Genomic DNA, 21155 nt, shown 5'->3' with positions numbered 1-21155 from the left:
TCATAATAGCATACAATTTAAAACTTATGAGTTACTTCTGGAATTTTCCATTTAAAATAGTCAGGCCACAGTTGACTATGGGTAACTGAAACTACAGAAAGCAAAAACTACCGTGGTTGAAATGCCCACTGGAACAAAACTCAACAGTCTCTAAAGGACTGCTACAAAATCTAGGTGCTCACTAACGTAGTATCCATCGTATCCAGCACATTTTTAATAATTAGCAGCCATCTAAAGGGAAATGTGATGCATAATCAGAGAGAAAAAAATAATCAGTCAATAGAAAATAATCCTGAGATAACCTACATGCTGAAATTAAGGACAAGAAACTTAGAGCAGCTATTATAACTGTATCCAAGAGCCAAAACTATAGTATTGTTGAATATCATATGAATAGTCTGTATATTCATGAATAATATGAATACATGGAGGAAAATCTCAGCAGAAAAATATAAAATGTGGTCAAATGGAAGTTCTATAATAAAAAGTATAAGCTTAGAAATGAAAACCTGCCCATGATCCAAATCCATAGAATGTAAAACACCAAAAGTGAACCTTTTGTAAACTATGGGTGATAATGATATGTCTATGCAGGTTCATCAATTGTACTAAATGTCCCACAAGGGTGGGGGCAGGAGATATGTGAGAAACCTCCGTACCATCCTCTCAATTTTGCTTCAACTATTCTAAAATTTTTTTTAATTAAAAATGTCAACAAAATGAATTAGATGAAAAACAGCAGATTGGTGATGGCAGAAGACAGAGTCAGGGAACTTTAAAACAGATAAGCAGAAATTATTCATCTTGAAGAATGAAGAGAGGTTTAAAAAAAGAAAAAGAAAAACTGAACAAAATCTCCATGATCTGTGAGACAATATCAAACTGCCCCATATAAGTGATTTGTCTCTCAGAAGGAGATGTGGGACAATAAAAAATAAAAAGTTATGGGAAAATCTTCCCCAAATTTGGGAGAAATAAACTTACACCTTCAAGAAAGATAAACACAAAGAAAACTACAACTTGGCTTAGTTAACCTGCTAATCAGAAGAAAATGTGGAAAGAAGGCAGAGGGAAAAATGTCCTAATACATACAAGAAAAAAACATATACAAATGTTGGTTGCCTTTTTGTCAGAAACAATATAAGCAGGAGGACAGAGTAACATCATTAAAGGACTGAAAGAAAAAAATTCTGCTAATCTAGTAAATAATACCTGTAATACTAAAGAAAAAAATACATATTTCAATTAAAAGAAAAAAAGATTATGGCCAGCAGATATGCACTACAAGAAAAGATAAAGGAAGTTATTCAGCCTGGAAGGAATGAACACTGGATGGAAACTTGGATTTCCAAGAGGGAATGAAGAATACAAGAAATAATAAATATATGAGTAAATAAGATGATGATGGTTTAAATCAGTAATAAGACTCCAGCAGTGTTTGTAACTATGAAGGTATATATGTCAGTGCAGCACAAAAGATGGCTGGGGGTAAGAGGCAGTATCCTGTTTCAAGGTTCTTACTATTTTTTGAAGTGTTACAGTATTAACTCTAAGTAGGATATTATGAGTCAGGATGCATATCGTGTAATTCCTAAAGCAACCACAACATAAGGCCAAGAGGTGCTGTTGAAAATCCCACAGAGTAGATGGAAATGGCGCCGTGAGCAGCGCGTCCGACAGCTCTCCCCTAAATCACAAAAAATTTATCAACTAGAAACAGAAAAATTTATCCTCGGAGCATTCCAGAATTCCACACAAACTGAAAGCGAAAGGACTGTTATCACTTGAATCTGAGAGACGAGGGTGTGGAGGAAGCTACCGCAGGGACGTTCATTCAAGCCGCGAGGAAGTGCACCTGTGGTGAGTCAGCCCACACTCGGGAGTGGCGAGCCGCCGCGAGCCGCCGCGAGCCGCTGGGCACGCGCCCGGTCCGGTTGCAGAGCGAGCACCACTTACGTTCCCAGCGGCCCGCGCACTACGAGTGAGAGTCGCCAGCCACTGGTGCCCGGAGCACCCCATTTGCGCGCGTGCCCTGGGCATTCCACGCGTCCAGAGCGCCCTACTGGCCCGCACATCCAGGGTGCGCCATTATCCTGCACCTGGTGCGATCCAGCCGCCAGCGGCAGGGCGAACGGGAGAGGCTTGGGAGATTCTCTCCGTGGGCGGGGCACCTCACCCAGCCATTCAAGCTAACAATCAAGCGTTGGGGGAGGGGCGCACGCAGGCAGCCTAAAATACCTTCGGGAGCACAGCTGCGACCCAATCACTGAAATTAGCTTAACCCATGAAATCTGCGCACCCTCGGTTCTAATTGATAAGATCTCTCTCAGTTCAGCGATCCAAGACAAGAGGCGTGATATTTTTTAGTGCCTCTCGCTAAAGGGGCGGGGGCAACTTCTGATTGATAGAGCCTCCATATTCAGGGATAAACGCTAACAAGAAGGACTTGGCAGATAATAAGATCTATACTACACTAGTCGCAAGCAGAGACTAGTGCCTCTTCTTCCCAGCAAAAACAGGCTACAAAGTGTGGAAAGCCTGGGTTGAGAGGTCCAACTGAATGATAGGCGCTGAACAGTCACCTTGACAACAATTGACTCCCACCCCCGCCTGATTACACTGGAGGCCCTGACTGCCAGAGCCTTTCCCAAAGCCTTGCACTGAGTGGGGATAGAATGGGGATTTCCCAGCTCTTTGAGCCTCTTACTCCCCAGGCAGAAGCAGTGGCAGCCTTATAGCTGGATCACCAGGCTGCTAATTCAGAAAGGGGGGACTAGGAGAGAGAATCCAGGAAAGCAAACTCTCTCATCGTTGGACCCTGCAAACGCCAACAAGCCTTGACTACCAGCAAGACTAAAGCCAATTATATGACATTGCCATAGAATCCCATCAACTGCAAATCCCTACCTAAGTGTGACACAGGGGCAGAGCCTGGGGTACAGAGTCACCGACCAGGAAGAGGGAGAGAAAAGAAAAAGGAAGAAGTTAACCTCTCAAAATCAAGAAAAATCCACAGACTTTACAACTTGTTCCACTAATTTTTTGGTTGTTGTTGTTGTTTGTTTCTTCTATCTTATTGCCTTTATTTCCTCCACCTCGGTCCTTCTATTCTCTGCCCATCTTATGCTTCCCTTTTCTTGAACTACACTACCCATGAGTGTTACATTTTATTTCTCTTCTTCATCCTCACCCTCCTTTAAGGTTATACTCCAAAACACTTAACTCTCACTCTCTCCTCTTTTGTTTTTTTTTTGTCTTGCTTTATTTTGTTTTTTTTCTCTTCCTATTTTATTTCTTCTTTCGTTTTTCTCTTTTTCTTATTTTTTCCTTTCTATTCGTTTTTTCTTTTCTCATTTTACTTTCCTCCCATTTAATCCTCAATCACGAACAAATTAATTTGGGACTCAAGGCTTTTTTTGGCTTTATATTTCTTTTTTGCTTTTGTTTTTATTTTTTTTCTTGTTTGTTTATTTTTGTGGCATTTTGGGTCCTCCCAACCCAAGGTCTCCATTGTATTTAGTCTTCGCTCCACTTAATACAACAGATTTTTACTTATTATTTTTATTTTTTTCTTCTTTATTATTCTTTTTTGGTCCTTTTTTCTGGTTCCCTCTTATCCCTCTCATTATATCTCTTAGTTGACCATCACTTACAAGCAAATCATCTTATGCTTGTCTAAGATTTTCTTTTTCTTTTTTTTTTTTTTGCATTTAGTAGGTCCCTACTCCCTTTTTTTGCCCCTTGAACTCTTCACCCCAAATCAGGCCCTCCATTATAGGCACGATATTTCCCTGAGAAGGGGAGAGGAGGGAAAGAGAAGAAAGGAAAAAGGGGGAAATAATAAATTATTACTGTTTTTTTTTTGTGGGGTGTTTTACCTTTTTTTTTTTTTTTCTTTTTACTCTTTATTAATTCTAATTAGTGCTATCAACAAGACCACCCTCAGATGCCGATAAGAAAAAGGAAATCGAATATTATGGATACAAAAGAAAGAGAGGTAACACAAATAGATGTGGAAAAATCTATGGAAAAAAGACAACATATTGGAAGCCTTGGAGCTAAATGACAGAGAATTTAAAATAGAAATCTTAAAAATACTCAGAGATATACAAGAAAACACAGAAAGGCAATATAGGGAGATCAGAAAACAACTCAATGAACACAAAGAATATATTACCAAGGAAATTGAAACTATAAAAACAAATCAAACAGAAATGAAAAACTCAATTCACGAGCTGAAAAACGAGGTAACAAGCTTAGCTAACAGAACAGTCCAGATTGAAGATAGGATTAGTGAAATAGAAGACAAACAACTTGAGGCACAACAGAGAGAAGAAGAAAGAGACTCAAAAATAATAAAAAACGAGAAAGCCCTACAGGAATTGTCTGACTCCATCAGAAAGAATAACATAAGAATAATAGGTATATCAGAGGGAGAAGAGAAAGAAAATGGAATGGAGAATATACTCAAACAAATAATAGACGAGAACTTCCCAAGCCTGTGGAAAGAACTAAAGCCTCAAATTCAAGAAGCAAACAGAACACCGAGTTTTCTTAACCCCAACAAACCCACTCCAAGGCACATCATAATAAAGATGACACAAACCAATGACAAAGAAAAAATTCTCAAGGCAGCCAGGGAAAAGAAGAGTACAACATATAAAGGAAGGCCTATTAGATTATCATCAGATTTCTCAGCAGAAACTCTACAAGATAGAAGAGAGTGGACCCCAATATTTAAAGCCCTGAAAGAGAGGAATTTTCAGCCAAGAATACTATACCCATCAAAGCTATCCTTCAAGTATGAAGGAGATATAAAAACATTCACAAATACAGAAAAAATGAGAGAATTTATCAACAGAAAGCCCCCACTCCAGGAAATACTAAAGGGGGTTTTCCAACCAGATTCAAAGAACAAAAGAAAACAACACCACAAGTAACAGCTCCATCAAGAACACAATAAAAGCAAACTTAAACTGTGACAACAAAGGAAAAAAAGGGGGGAGAGGATGGAGATTAACAGTAGCAAAGGACGATGAAGTGCAGAAATACTTATAAGATAGGGTACTACAATGAATATGGTAGGTACCCTTTTCATTACTTAATGGTAACCACCCTAGAAAAAACCACCACAAAAACACTTGACTTAAAAAAGGTAGCAACAGAGGAAAGAAGTATGGAACACAAACAAACAAAAACAAATGATAGAAAAAGAAAAGAGAAGAATCAAACTAGATACAAAACTAACAGAAAGCAATTTATAAAATGGCAGTAGGGAACCCACAAGTGTCAATAATTACACTAAATGTAAATGGATTAAACTTACCAATAAAAAGACACAGAGTAGCAGAATGGATTAAAAAAGAAAATCCAACTATATGCTGCCTACAAGAAACACATCTAAGCAACAAGGATAAAAACAAATTCAAAGTGAAAGGCTGGAAAACAATACTCCAAGCAAACAACACCCAAAAAAAAGCAGGTGTAGCAATACTCATATCTGATAATGCTGACTACAAGACAGAAAAAGTACTCAGAGACAAAAATGGTCATTTCATAATGATTAAGGGGACACTGAATCAAGAAGACATAACAATCCTTAATATATATGCACCAAACCAAGGAGCACCAAAATATATAAGACAGCTACTTATTGACCTTAAAACAAAAACTAACAAAAATACAATCATACTTGGAGACCTCAATATACCGCTGACGGCTCTAGATCGGTCATCCAAACAGAGAATCAACAAAGACATAGTGGCCTTAAACGAAATACTAGAACACCTGGATATGATAGACATCTACAGGACACTTCATCCCAAAGCGACAGAGTATACATTTTTCTCTAGTGTACATGGAACATTCTCAAGAATTGACCATATGTTGGGCCACAAAGACAATATCAGCAAATTTAGAAAAATTGAAATTGTACCAAGCATATTTTCTGATCATAAAGCCTTGAAACTAGAATTCAACTGCAAAAAAGAGGGGGAAAACCCCACAAAAATGTGGAAACTAAACAACATACATCTAAAAAATGAATGGGTCAAAGAAGAAATAAGCGCAGAGATCAAAAGATATATACAGACAAATGAAAATGAAAATACGACATATCAGAATCTCTGGGATGCAGCAAAAGCAGTAATAAGAGGAAAGTTCATATCACTTCAGGCCTATATGAACAAACAAGAGAGAGCCGAAGTAAACCACTTAACTTCACACCTTAAGGAACTAGAAAAAGAAGAACAAAGACAACCCAAAACCAGCTGAAGAAAGGAGATAATAAAAATCAGAGCAGAAATAAATGAAATAGAGAACAGAAAAACTATAGAAAAAATCAATAAAACAAGGAGCTGGTTCTTTGAAAAGATCAACAAAATTGACAAACCCTTGGCAAGACTCACCAAGGAAAAAAGGCACAGGACTCAAATAAATAAAATCCAAAATGAAAGAGGCGAGATCACCACAGACATCATAGATATACAAAGAATTATTGTAGAATACTATGAAAAATTATATGCCACCAAATACAACAATCTAGAAGAAATGGATAAATTCCTAGAACAATACAACCTTCCTAGACTGAGTCATGAAGAAGCAGAAAGCCTAAACAGACCAATCAGCAGGGAGGAAATAGAAAAAACTATTAAAAACCTCCCCAAAAATAAAAGTCCAGGCCCAGACGGTTATACTAGTGAATTCTATCAAACATTCAAAGAAGACTTGGTTCCTATTCTACTCAAAGTCTTCCAAAAAATTGAAGAAGAAGCAATACTTCCAAATACATTTTATGAGGCCAACATAACCCTCATACCAAAACCTGACAAGGATGGCACAAAGAAAGAAAACTACAGACCAATATCTCTAATGAATACAGATGCTAAAATACTAAACAAAATACTGGCAAACCGAATACAACAACAAATTAAAAAAATAATACATCATGATCAAGTGGGATTCATCCCAGAATCTCAAGGATGGTTCAACATACGCAAAACGGTTAACGTAATACACCATATCAACAAAACAAAGAACAAAAACCACATGATCTTATCAATAGATGCAGAAAAGGCTTTTGATAAAATACAACACAATTTTATGTTTAAGACTCTCAACAAAATGGGTATAGAAGGAAAATATATCAACATGATAAAGGCCATATATGATAAACCATCAGCCAACATCCTATTAAATGGCATAAAACTGAGGACTTTCTACCTTAAATCAGGAACAAGACAGGGTTGTCCACTCTCTCCACTCTTATTTAACGTGGTGCTAGAAGTTCTGGCCAGAGCAATCAGACAAGACAAAGAAATAAAAGGCATCCATATCGGAAAAGAAGAAGTAAAGGTATCACTTTTTGCTGATGATATGATCCTATACATCGAAAACCCGAAGTACTCCACAAAAAGATTATTAGAAACAATAAACCAATACAGTAAGGTCGCAGGATACAAAATTAACATACAAAAGTCCATAGCTTTTCTATATGCCAACAATGAAATATTAGAAAACGTACTCAAAAAAATAATCCCCTTCACGATTGCAACAAAAAAAATAAAATACCTAGGAATAAACAACAAAGAATGTAAAGGACCTATATAATGAAAATTACAAAGCATTGTTAAGAGAAATCGAAAAAGATACAATGAGATGGAAAAATATTCCTTGTTCTTGGATAGGAAGAATAAATATAATTAAAATGGCCATATTACCCAAAGCAATATACAAATTTAATGCAATTCCCATCAAAATCCCTATGAGATTTTTTAAAGAAATGGAACAAAAAATCATCAGATTTATATGGAACCATAAAAAACCCCGAATAGCCAAAACAATCCTAAGGAAAAAGAATGAAGCTGGGGGCATTACAATACCTGACTTTAAACTATATTATAGGGCCACGATAATCAAAACAGCATGGTATTGGCAGAAAAATAGACACTCAGACCAATGGAACAGAATAGAAAGCCCAGAAATAAAACCACATATATATGGTCAAATAATCTTTGATAAAGGGGCCAACAACACACAATGGAGAAAAGAAAGCCTCTTCAACAAATGTTGTTGGGAAAACTGGAAAGCCACATGCAAAAGAATGAAACTCGACTACAGCCTGTCCCCGTGTACTAAAATTAATTCAAAATGGATCAAAGACCTAAATATAAGACCTGAAACAATAAAGTACATAGAAGAAGACATAGGTACTAAAATCATGGACCTGGGTTTTAAAGAACATTTTATGAACTTGACTCCAATGGCAAGAGAAGTGAAGGCAAAGATAAATGAATGGGACTACATCAGAATAAAAAGTTTTTGCTCAGCAAGAGAAACTGATATAAAAATAAACAGACAGCCAACTAAATGGGAAATGATATTTTCAAACAACAGCTCAGATAAGGGCCTAATATCCAAAATTTACAAAGAACTCATAAAACTCAACAACAAACAAACAAACAATCCAATAAAAAAATGGGAAGAGGACATGAACAGACACTTCTCCCTGGAAGAGATACAAATGGCCAACAGATATATGAAAAGATGCTCAGTTTCATTAGTTATTAGAGAAATGCAAATCAAAACTACAATGAGATACCACCTCACTCCTGTTAGATTAGCTATTATCAACAAGACGGGTAATAGCAAATGTTGGAGAGGCTGTGGAGAAAAAGGAACCCTCATTCACTGTTGGTGGGACTGTAAAGTAGTACAACCATTATGGAGGAAAGTATGGTGGTTCCTCAAAAAACTGCAAATAGAACTACCTTATGACCCAGCAATCCCTCTACTGGGTATATACCCCAAAACCTCAGAAACATTGATACGTGAAGACACATGTAGCCCCATGTTCATTGCAGCACTGTTCACAGTGGCCAAGACATGGAAACAACCAAAAAGCCCTTCAATAGAAGACTGGATAAAGAAGATGTGGCACATATACACTATGGAATACTACTCAGCCATAAGAAATGATGACATCAGATGATTTACAGCAAAATTGTGGGATCTTGATAACATTATAAGAAGTGAAATAAGTAAATCAGAAAAAAACAAGAACTACATGATTCCATACATTGGTGGAACATAAAAATGAGACTAAGAGACATGGACAAGAGTGTGGTGGTTACCAAGGGTGGGGGGAGGGAGGACATGGGAGGGAGGGAGGGAAAGAGTTAGGGGGAGGGGGAGGGGCACAGAGAACTAGATAGAGGGTGGCGGAGGACAGTCTGACTTTGGGCGAGGGGTTTGCAACATAATTTAATGACAAAATAACCTAGACATGTTTTCTTTGAATATATGTACCCTGATTTATTAATGTCATCCCATTACCATTAATAAAAAATTTATTATAAAAAAAAAAAAAAAAAAGAAAATCCCACAGAGTAAATAAAATACAATGAACATACACATATATACAATTACACACTTTAACCCAGAAGAGGAATGTAAAGAAGGAACAAAGGATCAATAAATGAACAGAAGCAAACAGGAAACAAATAACAAAACGATAAACCCATACCAAACCATACCAATAATTGTATTATATATAAATGAATGAAATACTAATTAAACATTAGAAAAACAGGATAAAATAGCAAGGCCCAAGTATATCCTGTCTACCAGAGATGTACTTTAAAAAGAAGAAACAGCCAAATCCACAATGAAAAGGCAAGATTTTTAATTCCCCTTCTCGCAGTAACTGATAAAAGATTAGACAAAAAATTTAATAAGGATACACTATAGAAGATCTGAACAACACTAACAACCACTCTGATGAAATTTGAGAATGCTACACCTCATACCTGAGTAATACACATAAATAATTCTCAAATTTCAAAAGATTACAATGCATGTTCCCCAACAATAACAGAATTCATTTAGAAACCAGTAACAATAGTAAGATATCTAGTAAAAACACACTTTTGACTTCAATCAACCCATGAATCAAAGAGGAAATCGTAAGATGTTAAAACTATTTTTAAAGAAAAAATAGTGGAAACATCAAAATGTATAGGATGCAGCTAAAGCGGCTTACAAGGAGATTTATACTTTTAAGGTTCTTATATTAGAAAAGAAGAATGATTTAAAAAATCAATAATCTAATTTTCCACCTTAAGAAGCTAGAACAAACTGAGCAAATCTTTATTATATGCGGCTTAAGTGTCTGTTTGTCACCGATAGATTATTGGTTGCTTGTGTAACTGTACTAGCCAATGAGGTGAAGTTGCCACGGCATTCAAATAGTCCTGCCTTCTGGCATGCCACCTCACAAATTGAGGTTAAAGATTGGAGCAATTATTATGCTGTTAAGAAATCTTAACACCAGAAGGGGTCTTTGCAATGGTACAAGACTAGAGGTTCTCCAATTGAAAAATAATGTCATACTAAGTCTTTGGCTCCTCTAAAGGTGAAATACATGTCATTCCAAGAATTGATTTGGCTCCATCTCAAACAGGGTTGCCATTTCAATTGAGACGTAGACAATTTCCTGTAAAACTTGCCTTTGCTATGACCATCAATAAATCTCAGGGCCAAACGCTTAAGCGTGTTGGCATTTTTTTACCTGAGCCTGCCTTTGGACACGGTCAACTTTATGTTGCCTGTTCAAGAGTTCGTGAAAGAACGGACGTAAAATTAAAAATAATTGATGGTCCTCTGCAAGGCGAGCTTAAAAATGATGGAAAGATCTACACAAGAAATGTTGTGTACAAAGAGATCTTTGACATGTGAATTAACATTTTATTATTTAAATCACCTTTATTTATTGAGCTAGCGGTGGCTCTTAAGAAATGTACCGCCAGTGGTTTCCTTCATTGCACTCAAGCAAGTAGAAAGGGGAAACCCCATGGGGCAGTAAGCAAAGGGGCGTCCTCGCCGCCTGCCCTGGGTAATTCAGTTTGAATTAGCAGACACCTTTGCACAAATCATTTTAATTACAATTTATAATATCTAGAACAGCGGTCATTTCGTATGACCGCCGGGCTTTCTAGTTAAACCATAACAGAATGAAGGAAATAATAAAGTTTAAAAATCAAAGAAATATAAACAAATAAGAAGCCAAAAGTTTTTTTTTTTAATTGAGAGATTGGAGGCAGAGACAGACTCCTGAATGCACCCCAACAGGGATCCACCCAGCAAGCCCCTTAACCAGGTAATGCTCTGCCTGTCTGGGAGCCATCCTCAGCACCCAGGCCAACTTTGCATGAACCAACCATTCAAGTCATGACATTGGGAAGGGAAGAGAGAGAGAGAGATGAGGGGAGGGGTGAAGCAGATGGTTGCTTCTCCTGTATGCCCTGACCAGGAATAGAACCCAGGACTTCCACAGGCTAGGCTGATGCTCTACCACTGAGCTAACTGGCCAGGGCCCAAAAGTTGCTTCTTTGAAAAGATTAATAAAATCCATAATTAGTAGGAAAGATCTTAATTGACTAACACACATAGAGTCCCTTTACAAAACTTGTCAGATCTGAAGTATTCTGTAATTCAGAATATGAAGAGTTCTGAAGGTTTGGTTCTGCATGTATTGTATATTATATATATCCTCAGTGAGCAACCTGCAATCAAACACATTAATATCCTATAGTAAAATGTATAAATATTCACTTTTAAAAGGAAAAAGGTGATATATAGCCTCATTTTAATTTACGTCAAGTTTTAGGGGCAAAGATTCCCAAACAAATTGGATATTAGAGGTTCTTTTAAAAAAATGTCCTGAAATGTAGAACTGCTACTGTGGATTTGTAATAAAGTCATCGCTTCTTTTTACTGACAACTCTTCTATGTCCCTAAATATATGACAGTGCCCTATTACTAAGTCTTAAAATTTAGATTTTCTTAGCTAAGATCACAGCATGAATTTTTCTTGTACAGCTTCCATGAGACTGGGTCAGAATATTCAGTAAATCTAGTAATCTTTGCCAGGATTTGAAAAGAGGACCTTAGATTTCCAGGAAACTGAACTCCTGGCCAAAGAAGACAGAAATTTCAGGGAGAGAAGCCTATTCTCCTCCAACATATAACTGTATAGTAAAATAACAAAATCATCAAATTTCAAACACAATATTGATATATACAAAATTGAAAGTATCCTTGGAATTCCACACAACTAGCATTTGTACTTTCCATTTTCAAATTCCATTTTTGTCAGGCAAATTCTACACGTAACACATTTTAAGTCAGCAATGAGAAAAGCTTAACTCATAGTTCTAAAAGTAATTTCATGTCTTATTTAAAGTAATCTTAGCAGAAAATTAATTGGCTCAACCATTATCTCAAATTTCAGGGAAACCCAATTCTACAAAGCTAATATTTCCCAAGAAGACCAGTGATGGAACAGTATTAACAGTAATAATTGTAGAAATTTCCTTTAGAGCCCATGCAATACTCCTAGGGATGCTAATTGGAGCCATGCATGCATTAAATCAGATATATGTACTTACTATTACTGCTACTGCTGTCATTCCTAAGGGAGTTGGCTGCAACAGGGGGATACATAAATGGTTTTGTGACACTGACTCTGGAATCTAAATAGAAAGCAATAACGTGTCAGTGTTGTGTGGCGAGTTAAATAAATTACAGAGTTCCCAAAAGGCCAAGTGCAATACCAGAGTAGTTTTGCAGGTCCACTTCCTGACTCTAGATTATTCAGATCCTATTGATTTCATGCTGAGTCCTGCTGTTCTAGTTTTATTGAGACATTTACCAGTCACCTTATAGAACAAAGATTCATTGCTCATATAGGCTAATAAAAGTAAGAAAATGCAAACCGTTCATAATCGGTCATATAAGAAACAGTGATGTAATTAAGATTTTGTATTATAGGGACTCTGGGGAAAGTGTGGGGGGAGGAAGAAAGAGTCTTAATACACAATAACCAGTGAAGACCAGAATTCATTGATTCAGAGTTAGACCATTTTAGAAAACGATCTGAGAAGGGGACATTAAGAAGGTGGGAGATGAAGAATGGTATAGTTGTGCTTTACTGACAAATATCAAATAAGAAAAATATGAGTCAATCATTTTCTTACACACAACTCTTTAATTTGAAAATTATGAATGTTGTTTTGGCTTAAACATTGGCTTAACCATTCATCTCTTTTCTGCTTAATATTTGCTTTTATATTAGATGTAACACACGTACATCTTTTGGTAGATTCTTATCTATATATAGAAGAGTCAAGCTTGCTTTTCACATTTAAAATTAGAAATGCTTCCACATCTTACCTTTTCCAGGACTTAATGTTGAGGAAACCACACATTCACTAGTTTTAGGTGACACCATCTGCAAGTCCTTGAAGGCATCGATGGATCTATTAAAAATTCTAAAGAATTCTTCAGGGGTAAACAGCTTGGGTTCTAGGCTCTCAGATAATTTTTTTGCATTCTAGAAGAAGAAAATAACAGGATTATATTTTTCAAATAGTCTACAGATTTAACTGATGTCAAAATAAAAGACTATGTCCTTCAAAGATTCAAGGAAAACTTTTAACACTCTTAGACAACTGTTTTAATATACATAATTCAAAGTGTGTACAGGAGGATAGTGACCCCATTCAGTTCAGTTTGAGGCTCAACCCCAGATAAAAGGAACAGGATGGGCAGTAGGGGTGAGTAAGGTGAATTCAACATCATAACAATGAAATAAGCCTAACTAGAGGCATTGCTTTTTAAAGATGCTCATTAAAATCATTATTCCTTACTAAAAAGAAAACCTCTATAACACATCCTCCAGTCAACCATTAAATACTGTTGACGCTAAAACACTAGCAAGGACTTGGATAGAGCTAAGGAGACTCTTGTACATGATGGAATGATGTAAACTGGCACATCTGACACTATCTGGTACAGTTGGACCCAGAAATTCCACTCCTAAGCAAACACTTAGTGAAGCTTTTGTATTTATGTACCATGAGACATGTAAGAAAGTTCTTACACCAGCAGTGTTTATAATCGCTTACATCAGTCAACAGGAGAGTGGTTTAATCAATAGTGGTATGTTGAATCAATGGAGTACTATATAAGCCAGGGGTCCCCAAACTTTTACACAGGGGGCCAGTTCACTGTCCCTCAGACCATTGGAGGGCCGGACTATAAAAAAAAAAACTATGAACAAATCCTTATGCACACTGCACATATTTTAAAGTAAAAAAACAAAACGGGAACAAATACAATATTTAAAATAAAGAACAAGTAAATTTAAATCAACACACTGACCAGTATTTCAATGGGAACTATGCTCCTCTCACTGACAACCAATGAAAGAGGTGCCCCTTCCGGAAGTGCGGCCTCAGGGGGCCGCATGCGGCCCGCGGGCCGGGCCGTAGTTTGGGGACCCCTGATATAAGCAGTAAATTAACCACAGCTATCTGCATCAAAGTGCATAAATCTTATAAATATAATGCCGAGTGAAAGAAGTCACACAGAATAAAGAGTGATTAGTTTCTAAAGTCCCTGCTCCAAAACAAATCAAAGCTATATTTTAGAAATTTATAAATGCATGACTCTCTATAAAGAAAATCAGCCAATAATAAGAGTTAACACTTTAGCTGCACTTACTATGTACTTCTTTGTCTAAGTGCTTTATATATTTACTCAATCTCCAAAAAAACTTGAGAAATACCACCTGCTTGAATCTCCTCAGTTCCAGCCAAAGTGTCATGATCATTAAATGCATATTCTTAGGTAGTTGGAATGCTCTTTCTGACATCGCCATTTACTGAACACCTAACTCATCTTTCAAGCTCCAATGTATTTATTATTTCCTTCATGACACCTTGTCTGATATACCCTACTTTTTGTGGCCCCTGCTTCTTATCAATACCATCAGCACACTATTTGTACTAATATGATATAAAAAGAGATGTTAACCATTGATTGTTGAAAACATTCTGAGTCAGACATTAGAATTGAAAAAATATAGTGATTAGGTTATTAGCATGATGAGAATTCTGAGATTGGAGAATACAAATGAACTGATGTTGAGTCTTAAAGGGTAACTGGAATTTCAAATAGAAGGAAATACTTATTATGATACAGAATCATATTTAAAATCTTAAGTTTAAAACTCTAAAAGAACTATAGGCTAAATGGTGGCTTGTGAACTCTGCCAAAGCAGGTGTCCCAAGACCTATTCTATTATAGATACAATGTTATAAAATCATCATAATAAAAATATTAACATCTGGCCTGACCAGGTGGTGGCACAGTGGATAGAGTGTTGGACTGGGATGCGGAGGACCTAGGTTCAAGACCCCGAGGTAGCCAGCTTGAGCACGGGCTCATCTGGTTTGAGCAAAGCTCACCAGCTTGGACCCAAGGTCGCTGGCTTGAGCAAGGAGTTACTCAGTCTGCTGAAGCCCATGGTCAAAGCACATATGAGAAAGCAATCAATGAACAACTAAGGTGTCACAATGAAAAACTGATGATTGATGCTTCTGATCTCTCTCCGTTCCTGTCTATCTGTCCCTATGCATCCCTCTCTCTCACTCTCTGTCTCTGAAAAAAAAATTAACATCTGTTTTTCCAGATGCAGTGCCAAAGCAGTCATCACAAATCATCTAATGTCAATTTTATGTGATGAATTATTGTCTCATTTCAGGCATGAAGATAGCATAGACGGGTGAAGTTCACAATACTAATTAGTGACAGAGTCAGGATTTGAACTCCAATTTGTACTGGATTTAATCTCTAGTGGTATACTGCCTCTTCAATATGCTTGAACCCAGATCATTACCATGTTCATATTATGAAGTGGGTAATAACAAATCATACTATAACTTGGAGATGTTAAAATGTGCTTCTTTGTTATGATATGATTACTATACGTAAGAGGTCAAGTTTAAGTGTTCATTATAGACAATTTTCCATTTAAAGGTAAATGAACATTTGTAACCTAGTAGGAAAGTTATGAGAATTTCATTCACTTATGAAATAAAGTTAGTATTATCTATTTATTTAGTAAGAGAGACAGAGACAAAGAGAGGGACATATAGGGACAGACAGAAAGGAAGAGCGATAAAAAGCATCAATTCTTTGTTGTGGTACACTTTAGTAGTTCATCGATGCTTTCTCATATGTGCCTTGTTTGATCCAGGGGGATCCACCCTACCCAGTGACCTTTGCTCAAGCCAGCAACCATGGAGTCATGTCTATGATCTCAAGCTCAAGCTCAAGCCAGTGACCCCATGCTCAAGCTGGTAACTCTCACTCAAGTCTGTGACCTTGGGGTTTTGAACCTGGGTCTTCTGTGTCCCAGGCTGATGCTCTATCCACTGTGCCACTGCCTGGTCAGGCTAAAGTTAGGATTATTTTTATATTGTGTAAATCAATTTTTATATTTAATGACAACTTTAAAGTCTTAATGTACATTTCAACATCAGCATAACTACAAGCATCTTTCTGTGCTCATCTTTCAAAATATCTTTAAATTACAAATTTACACATTAAAAACATATATCACAAATCAAGATGCCCCCACCCCACAATCAACATAAATTTTAGAGAAGAGTAGTAAACACTAATCCCAATGAATATAAAGTTACCTCAGATGAGTGTTGTTCCATGCATTCCACAAGGTCATCCACTATTTTCCCAAGTTTGTCTATGATAGAATAATTACTCAAACCTTCAGAAATATTTGAAAACTTTTCCAGAAGTTCAGTCAGGCTGACTGACAACTGTACTACCATTTCGCTTATCCAACAATGACTAGGCTGAAAGAAATTGAAAGAAAGGAAGAAAAAGCATCCATTTTAAATACAGTATAAACTTGGAGCGTCCTTCAAAGACATCAATGTTGCAGTCACTGACTACGGACAAAGGATTTCCTTATTACCACAACAGGTCAGTTGTTCTGTTTAATTTAGACTGAACATCTGTTTCATAATTTAAAAATGCATATAGATTAGAGGAAAGCATCGATAGTAAAGATTTTGCTCTTTCATGGAAGTAAATTAAGATGAGACCAGCCAACTCTTACCCTGCACAAAGTTCAGGTATTATTGGAATTTAATGCGATTGAAAAATATTTATTCTGTATTCAATGTGTTCTTAAAAGAGCTTTAGGCAGAGAGAGACTTAACGAAAAATTATTGGGAGAGAGAGTACTAGCCCTCAAGAAACCTCTAGTCTTTTGGTTGAACTGGAATATGAAACAATAGATAAATAATAGCTGATGTTTCTCAAGTGTCGGATAGGTTTCAAGTCTTCTTCATAGATGAGTTCACATGGGTGTTAGAAAAAAACAACAGCTTGGCAGAAATATTGTCTGAGAGAGAAGCACTTTTTCCTTATTGGAGGACCCACTACATAGTTTTGAGGGTCAAGAACAAAATGAAAATATATTTAATGTTCAAAAACTTGTTCAAAAAATGATTAAGAATTTCAAGATGGTGCCAGAAAATGCTCGCTGAAGCAAGCATGGAGCCACGCTCAGAAGCTAGCCATGCCCCCTGGTTAGAAGCTCAAGCCTTAAAAGTCAGGCACACCTGGGCTCAATTCAGTGGAGAAATTCCAGGTACACTACATAAATGCTCTCAACCACGTGCCCGTATATTAAATGGAATAATGGAGCAAGGGAGTTGTGGGGTGAAAATGTATATAATTTGAATATAAGTTTCATGAGGGCAGGATTTTTATAAAATCTTGTTCTCCACAGTATCCCTAGGGCCTAGAACAGTGTCTGGAATAAGGGAGTTGCTCAGAAATTGCTGCATGAGTTAATAAAAAACTAATGAATGTGAAAAAACACATCTGGGCTACACTTGCTGTAAATGTTTCAGGCTTTGTGTGCCAATAGGCAACACTCAATGACATTATGCAGGTGTGTTCATACGATAGCAAATTTCCACAAACTTTTTTTTTATCACAAAATTAAAAATGTTAAGAAATTGAATAGGATTTCCTTTGCATAATAATTGAATTTACATTCTTTTCTAATACTGAGATACCAACAAGAAGAATGGAATTCTTTATTTTGGGTGAACATATTGCTTAGTTGAGGTTTGAGGTTAGTATTCTCTATCATCATCTAGATTGCAAATGTTCACCTATAAAAACCAACCTCAGCTGGCTGGCCAGCCAAAATGAAGCAGCAGACTGGATCTGACCTCCGGGATGCAGCTGCTGACCCCCACTATGAATGGCTGTGGGTCCATAAAGGTTTAGATTGTTAGGAAAAACTTCTTAGGATATTAGAATTTTAATATTTTAAAAATTAATGTGATGTTATTTAAAATTAATAATTGGCCATAAGTTTAAGTACTTCATATATTTTAAGACTATCTTTTCTGTAAGTACAGGCTCTGATTTTTTTGTTCTTCTTTTCCAAGTGAGAGGAGGGGAGATAGAGAGACAGACACGCACATGTGCCCCAACCAGGATCCACCTGGCAACCCCCATCTGGGGCCGCACTTGCAACTGAGCTTTTTTTTTTAACACCTGAAGTGGAGGCTCCAGCTTGAACCAACTGAGCCATGGTTGTGGGAGAGGAAGGGGGGGGAGGAGGAGGAGGGGTGGAAAAGCAGATGGTCACTTCTCCTGTGTGCCCTACCGGGAATCAAACCTAGGACATCCACATGCCAGGCCAACGCTCTACCTACCGCTGAACAAATTAGCCAGTGCCTGATTTCTTTTTCTTTTTTTTTGTTTTTTTTTTTTTGTATTTTTCTGAAGCTGGAAACGGGGAGAGACAATCAGACAGACTCCCGCATGCGCCCGACCGGGATCCACCCGGCACGCCCACCAGGGGCGATGCTCTGCCCACCAGGGGGCGATGCTCTGCCCCTCCGGGGCGTCATTCTGCCGCGACCAGAGCCACTCTAGTGCCTGGGGCAGAGGCCAAGGAGCCATCCCCAGCGCCCGGGCCATCTTTGCTCCAATGGAGCCTTGGCTGCGGGAGGGGAAAAGAGAGAGAGGAAGGGGGGGGCGGGGTGGAAAAGCAAATGGGCGCTTCTCCTATGTGCCCTGGCCGGGAATCGAACCCGTGTCCCCCGCATGCCATGCCGACGCTCTACCACTGATCCAACTGGCCAGGGCCTGATTTCTTTTTTTAACTCTGCTAAAATATTAGTGAGAAAAATAAGACAATTATTACAGATAGCTAAAATTGACTTGGCTTATTAAGGTCCTAAATAATTAAGTATTTCTTCTATTGTGTTGAAATCACAAAGAGTAACTAATGCCATATAAAATTAATTAAATCACTAAACATTATTTTTCTATTTACCAGCAAAGTATCACTATAGGGGAAAATCAAGTAATTTATTCTAAATTATACAGGAGGCCATTTTAGATTCATTTAACAAAAACAGTTTTAATTAATATAATACAGCCAAAAAAGAAACTGGTTTATCTACAGATAAGCTCCAATTCCTGGAAGCATTAAATGTCATTCAAAACTTTTAGGATTGTTGGCTCTGGCTTCCTTTAAGTAGAATAAACAAAGCCCCAGTGTAAATTAATTCAATTAGGCCATTTCATTCAACTCATCAACCAAGTTCTTCAAGACTATGTTCAGAATGGATTCTTTGTTTTGTTAAATCAAAGCTTATCTCAAGGACCTGCAAGTTCATGTTTGCATCATGTACAAGTCTTTCCAAGCTGTCAGTCTTTTCTTTGGGGGTGAACTGCTCTCCAAGTTTCTCTCCATTTAGGTGGATGACAATTGCCCCTAGATAGTCAGCCCTATCAGCAAGGGGCTGATTACCTAGAGTATGGCATACAGCACATACTATAAATACAGTCTGAGTAGTATTTATAAGGTAAAGAGCCTTTCTCAATTATGCACATTTTTCTGAGGCAAGCAGAATCCACACAGTAATCTCTTTAAACTCTTCCTTTGCTCCACCCACTGAACATGCTTGCCTAGCCTCCTCTTGGATCTTCTGACATGTAGGAACCCAAATTACATTCCCTTGTTCCAAATTCAACCAAGGTACTCCTTTTGTTACTATGGTCTTTGCCTCAAAATGAACAGGTTCCTTTTTTTGTTGTTGCTTTTCTGTGGTTAAGGTAAAAAAAAGATTTTGTTTATACTATGTATCTTATTTTAAAACTGGGGAATGCTGGTGCTTACCAATATTTCTGTTTATCTCTGTTTTTAACTGGGCTCCATGTTTACATTCTGTATTCAAGTCCTTTTTTAGCTGTAACTACACCCTCCCTGCCACCCACCCTCTCGTCTTCACATGCCGTCTTCACATGCCTCATCAGCAGTCCAAGCAATCAACTTTCCCCAGTAAAAATTTCAACCGTAAACCTGTAATTTCTTACAGTTAAATCATGGAACTCCTACTATCTAATCCTACCCCAGTAGCTGTCTTTTTAAAGTACTGAACAATTTGTTGATAGGATATGAACTTCTGGACTACACTGCTGAAAAATGTATTTCTGAAAGTCTTGTATTTCTTTCATTATTCATTCTTGCCATAATTTCCTTGGAAAAGAGTGTACAATAAATTCAAAGTTGTAGCTTTTTGGTAACTTGTTTATATAGTTACATTTTAGCTTCTTAAAATTCTTGGGTTTATTAAAGATAAAACTGAGGTAAACAAATAACATTAAATATTAGCCAGTTTTGACCAGTCTGCCTGCAAGAGAGGTAACCAGTTTTCACTAGAACGCCAAGCAGTTTGGTATTTTCTTTTTAATTAAATATAGTCAATGATTTACAAAGAGAACAAAACACAGCAAACTAAATATTTCATTTGTGAGATGATAGGAGGACTTTTTGTTGTTCAACTCTTCCTAGATTATGATTAGGAAATGAATGATTAAAGGTTGTGGAGTTGAGAATTGTAATTTTTTTCTTTGCCTTAATAACAGGCATTATGGTCACTATGTCTTATATTTCAGAGACCATTTTAAACTGAAATACTTCTATATAAATATGAACGCACAATATTCAGTAGAAGAATGAAGATATAAATAACGTTCTTTATTTCACTAGTAGAAGAATGTGAAGGATTAGGAAGTTGATAGCTACAGAGGAAGTCAAAGCAGTGAGGTAAAGAGTACCCTTCACATTCCTGCAGTACAGGTAATGTAGTTTTATTTACCCATATACATTAAAAAGGAAATAAACTCCTTGCTTTGAAAGGGAAAACATGTCTGGCTTTTCCTTAACTCCATAGTCTCAATTTCTTATCTCT

General features: G+C 37.1%; 1 protein-coding gene across 4 annotated transcripts in view; it reads right to left on the bottom strand.

The window, feature by feature from the left end:
* KITLG (KIT ligand) overlaps window positions 1–21155 on the bottom strand; it is a 97484-nt gene that overhangs the window by 18050 nt on the left and 58279 nt on the right. For 3 of the 4 annotated variants that reach the window (XM_066368673.1, XM_066368672.1, XM_066368674.1), the window contains 3 exons: window positions 16548–16718; window positions 13231–13390; window positions 12447–12530 (listed from right to left, as the gene is read on the bottom strand). In XM_066368673.1, coding sequence (XP_066224770.1) covers window positions 12447–12530; window positions 13231–13390; window positions 16548–16718 — 415 coding nt within the window. The remainder of the gene's footprint in view (window positions 1–12446; window positions 12531–13230; window positions 13391–16547; window positions 16719–21155) is intronic. The other variant, XM_066368675.1, reaches the window with a different exon arrangement.

This window comes from Saccopteryx leptura, chromosome 2 (genome assembly GCF_036850995.1).
Source record: "Saccopteryx leptura isolate mSacLep1 chromosome 2, mSacLep1_pri_phased_curated, whole genome shotgun sequence".
In the NCBI taxonomy this organism is placed as follows: domain Eukaryota; kingdom Metazoa; phylum Chordata; class Mammalia; order Chiroptera; family Emballonuridae; genus Saccopteryx; species Saccopteryx leptura.
The sequence above is the reverse complement of the archived record's forward strand: the minus strand, read 5'-3'. Positions and strand labels throughout refer to the sequence as shown.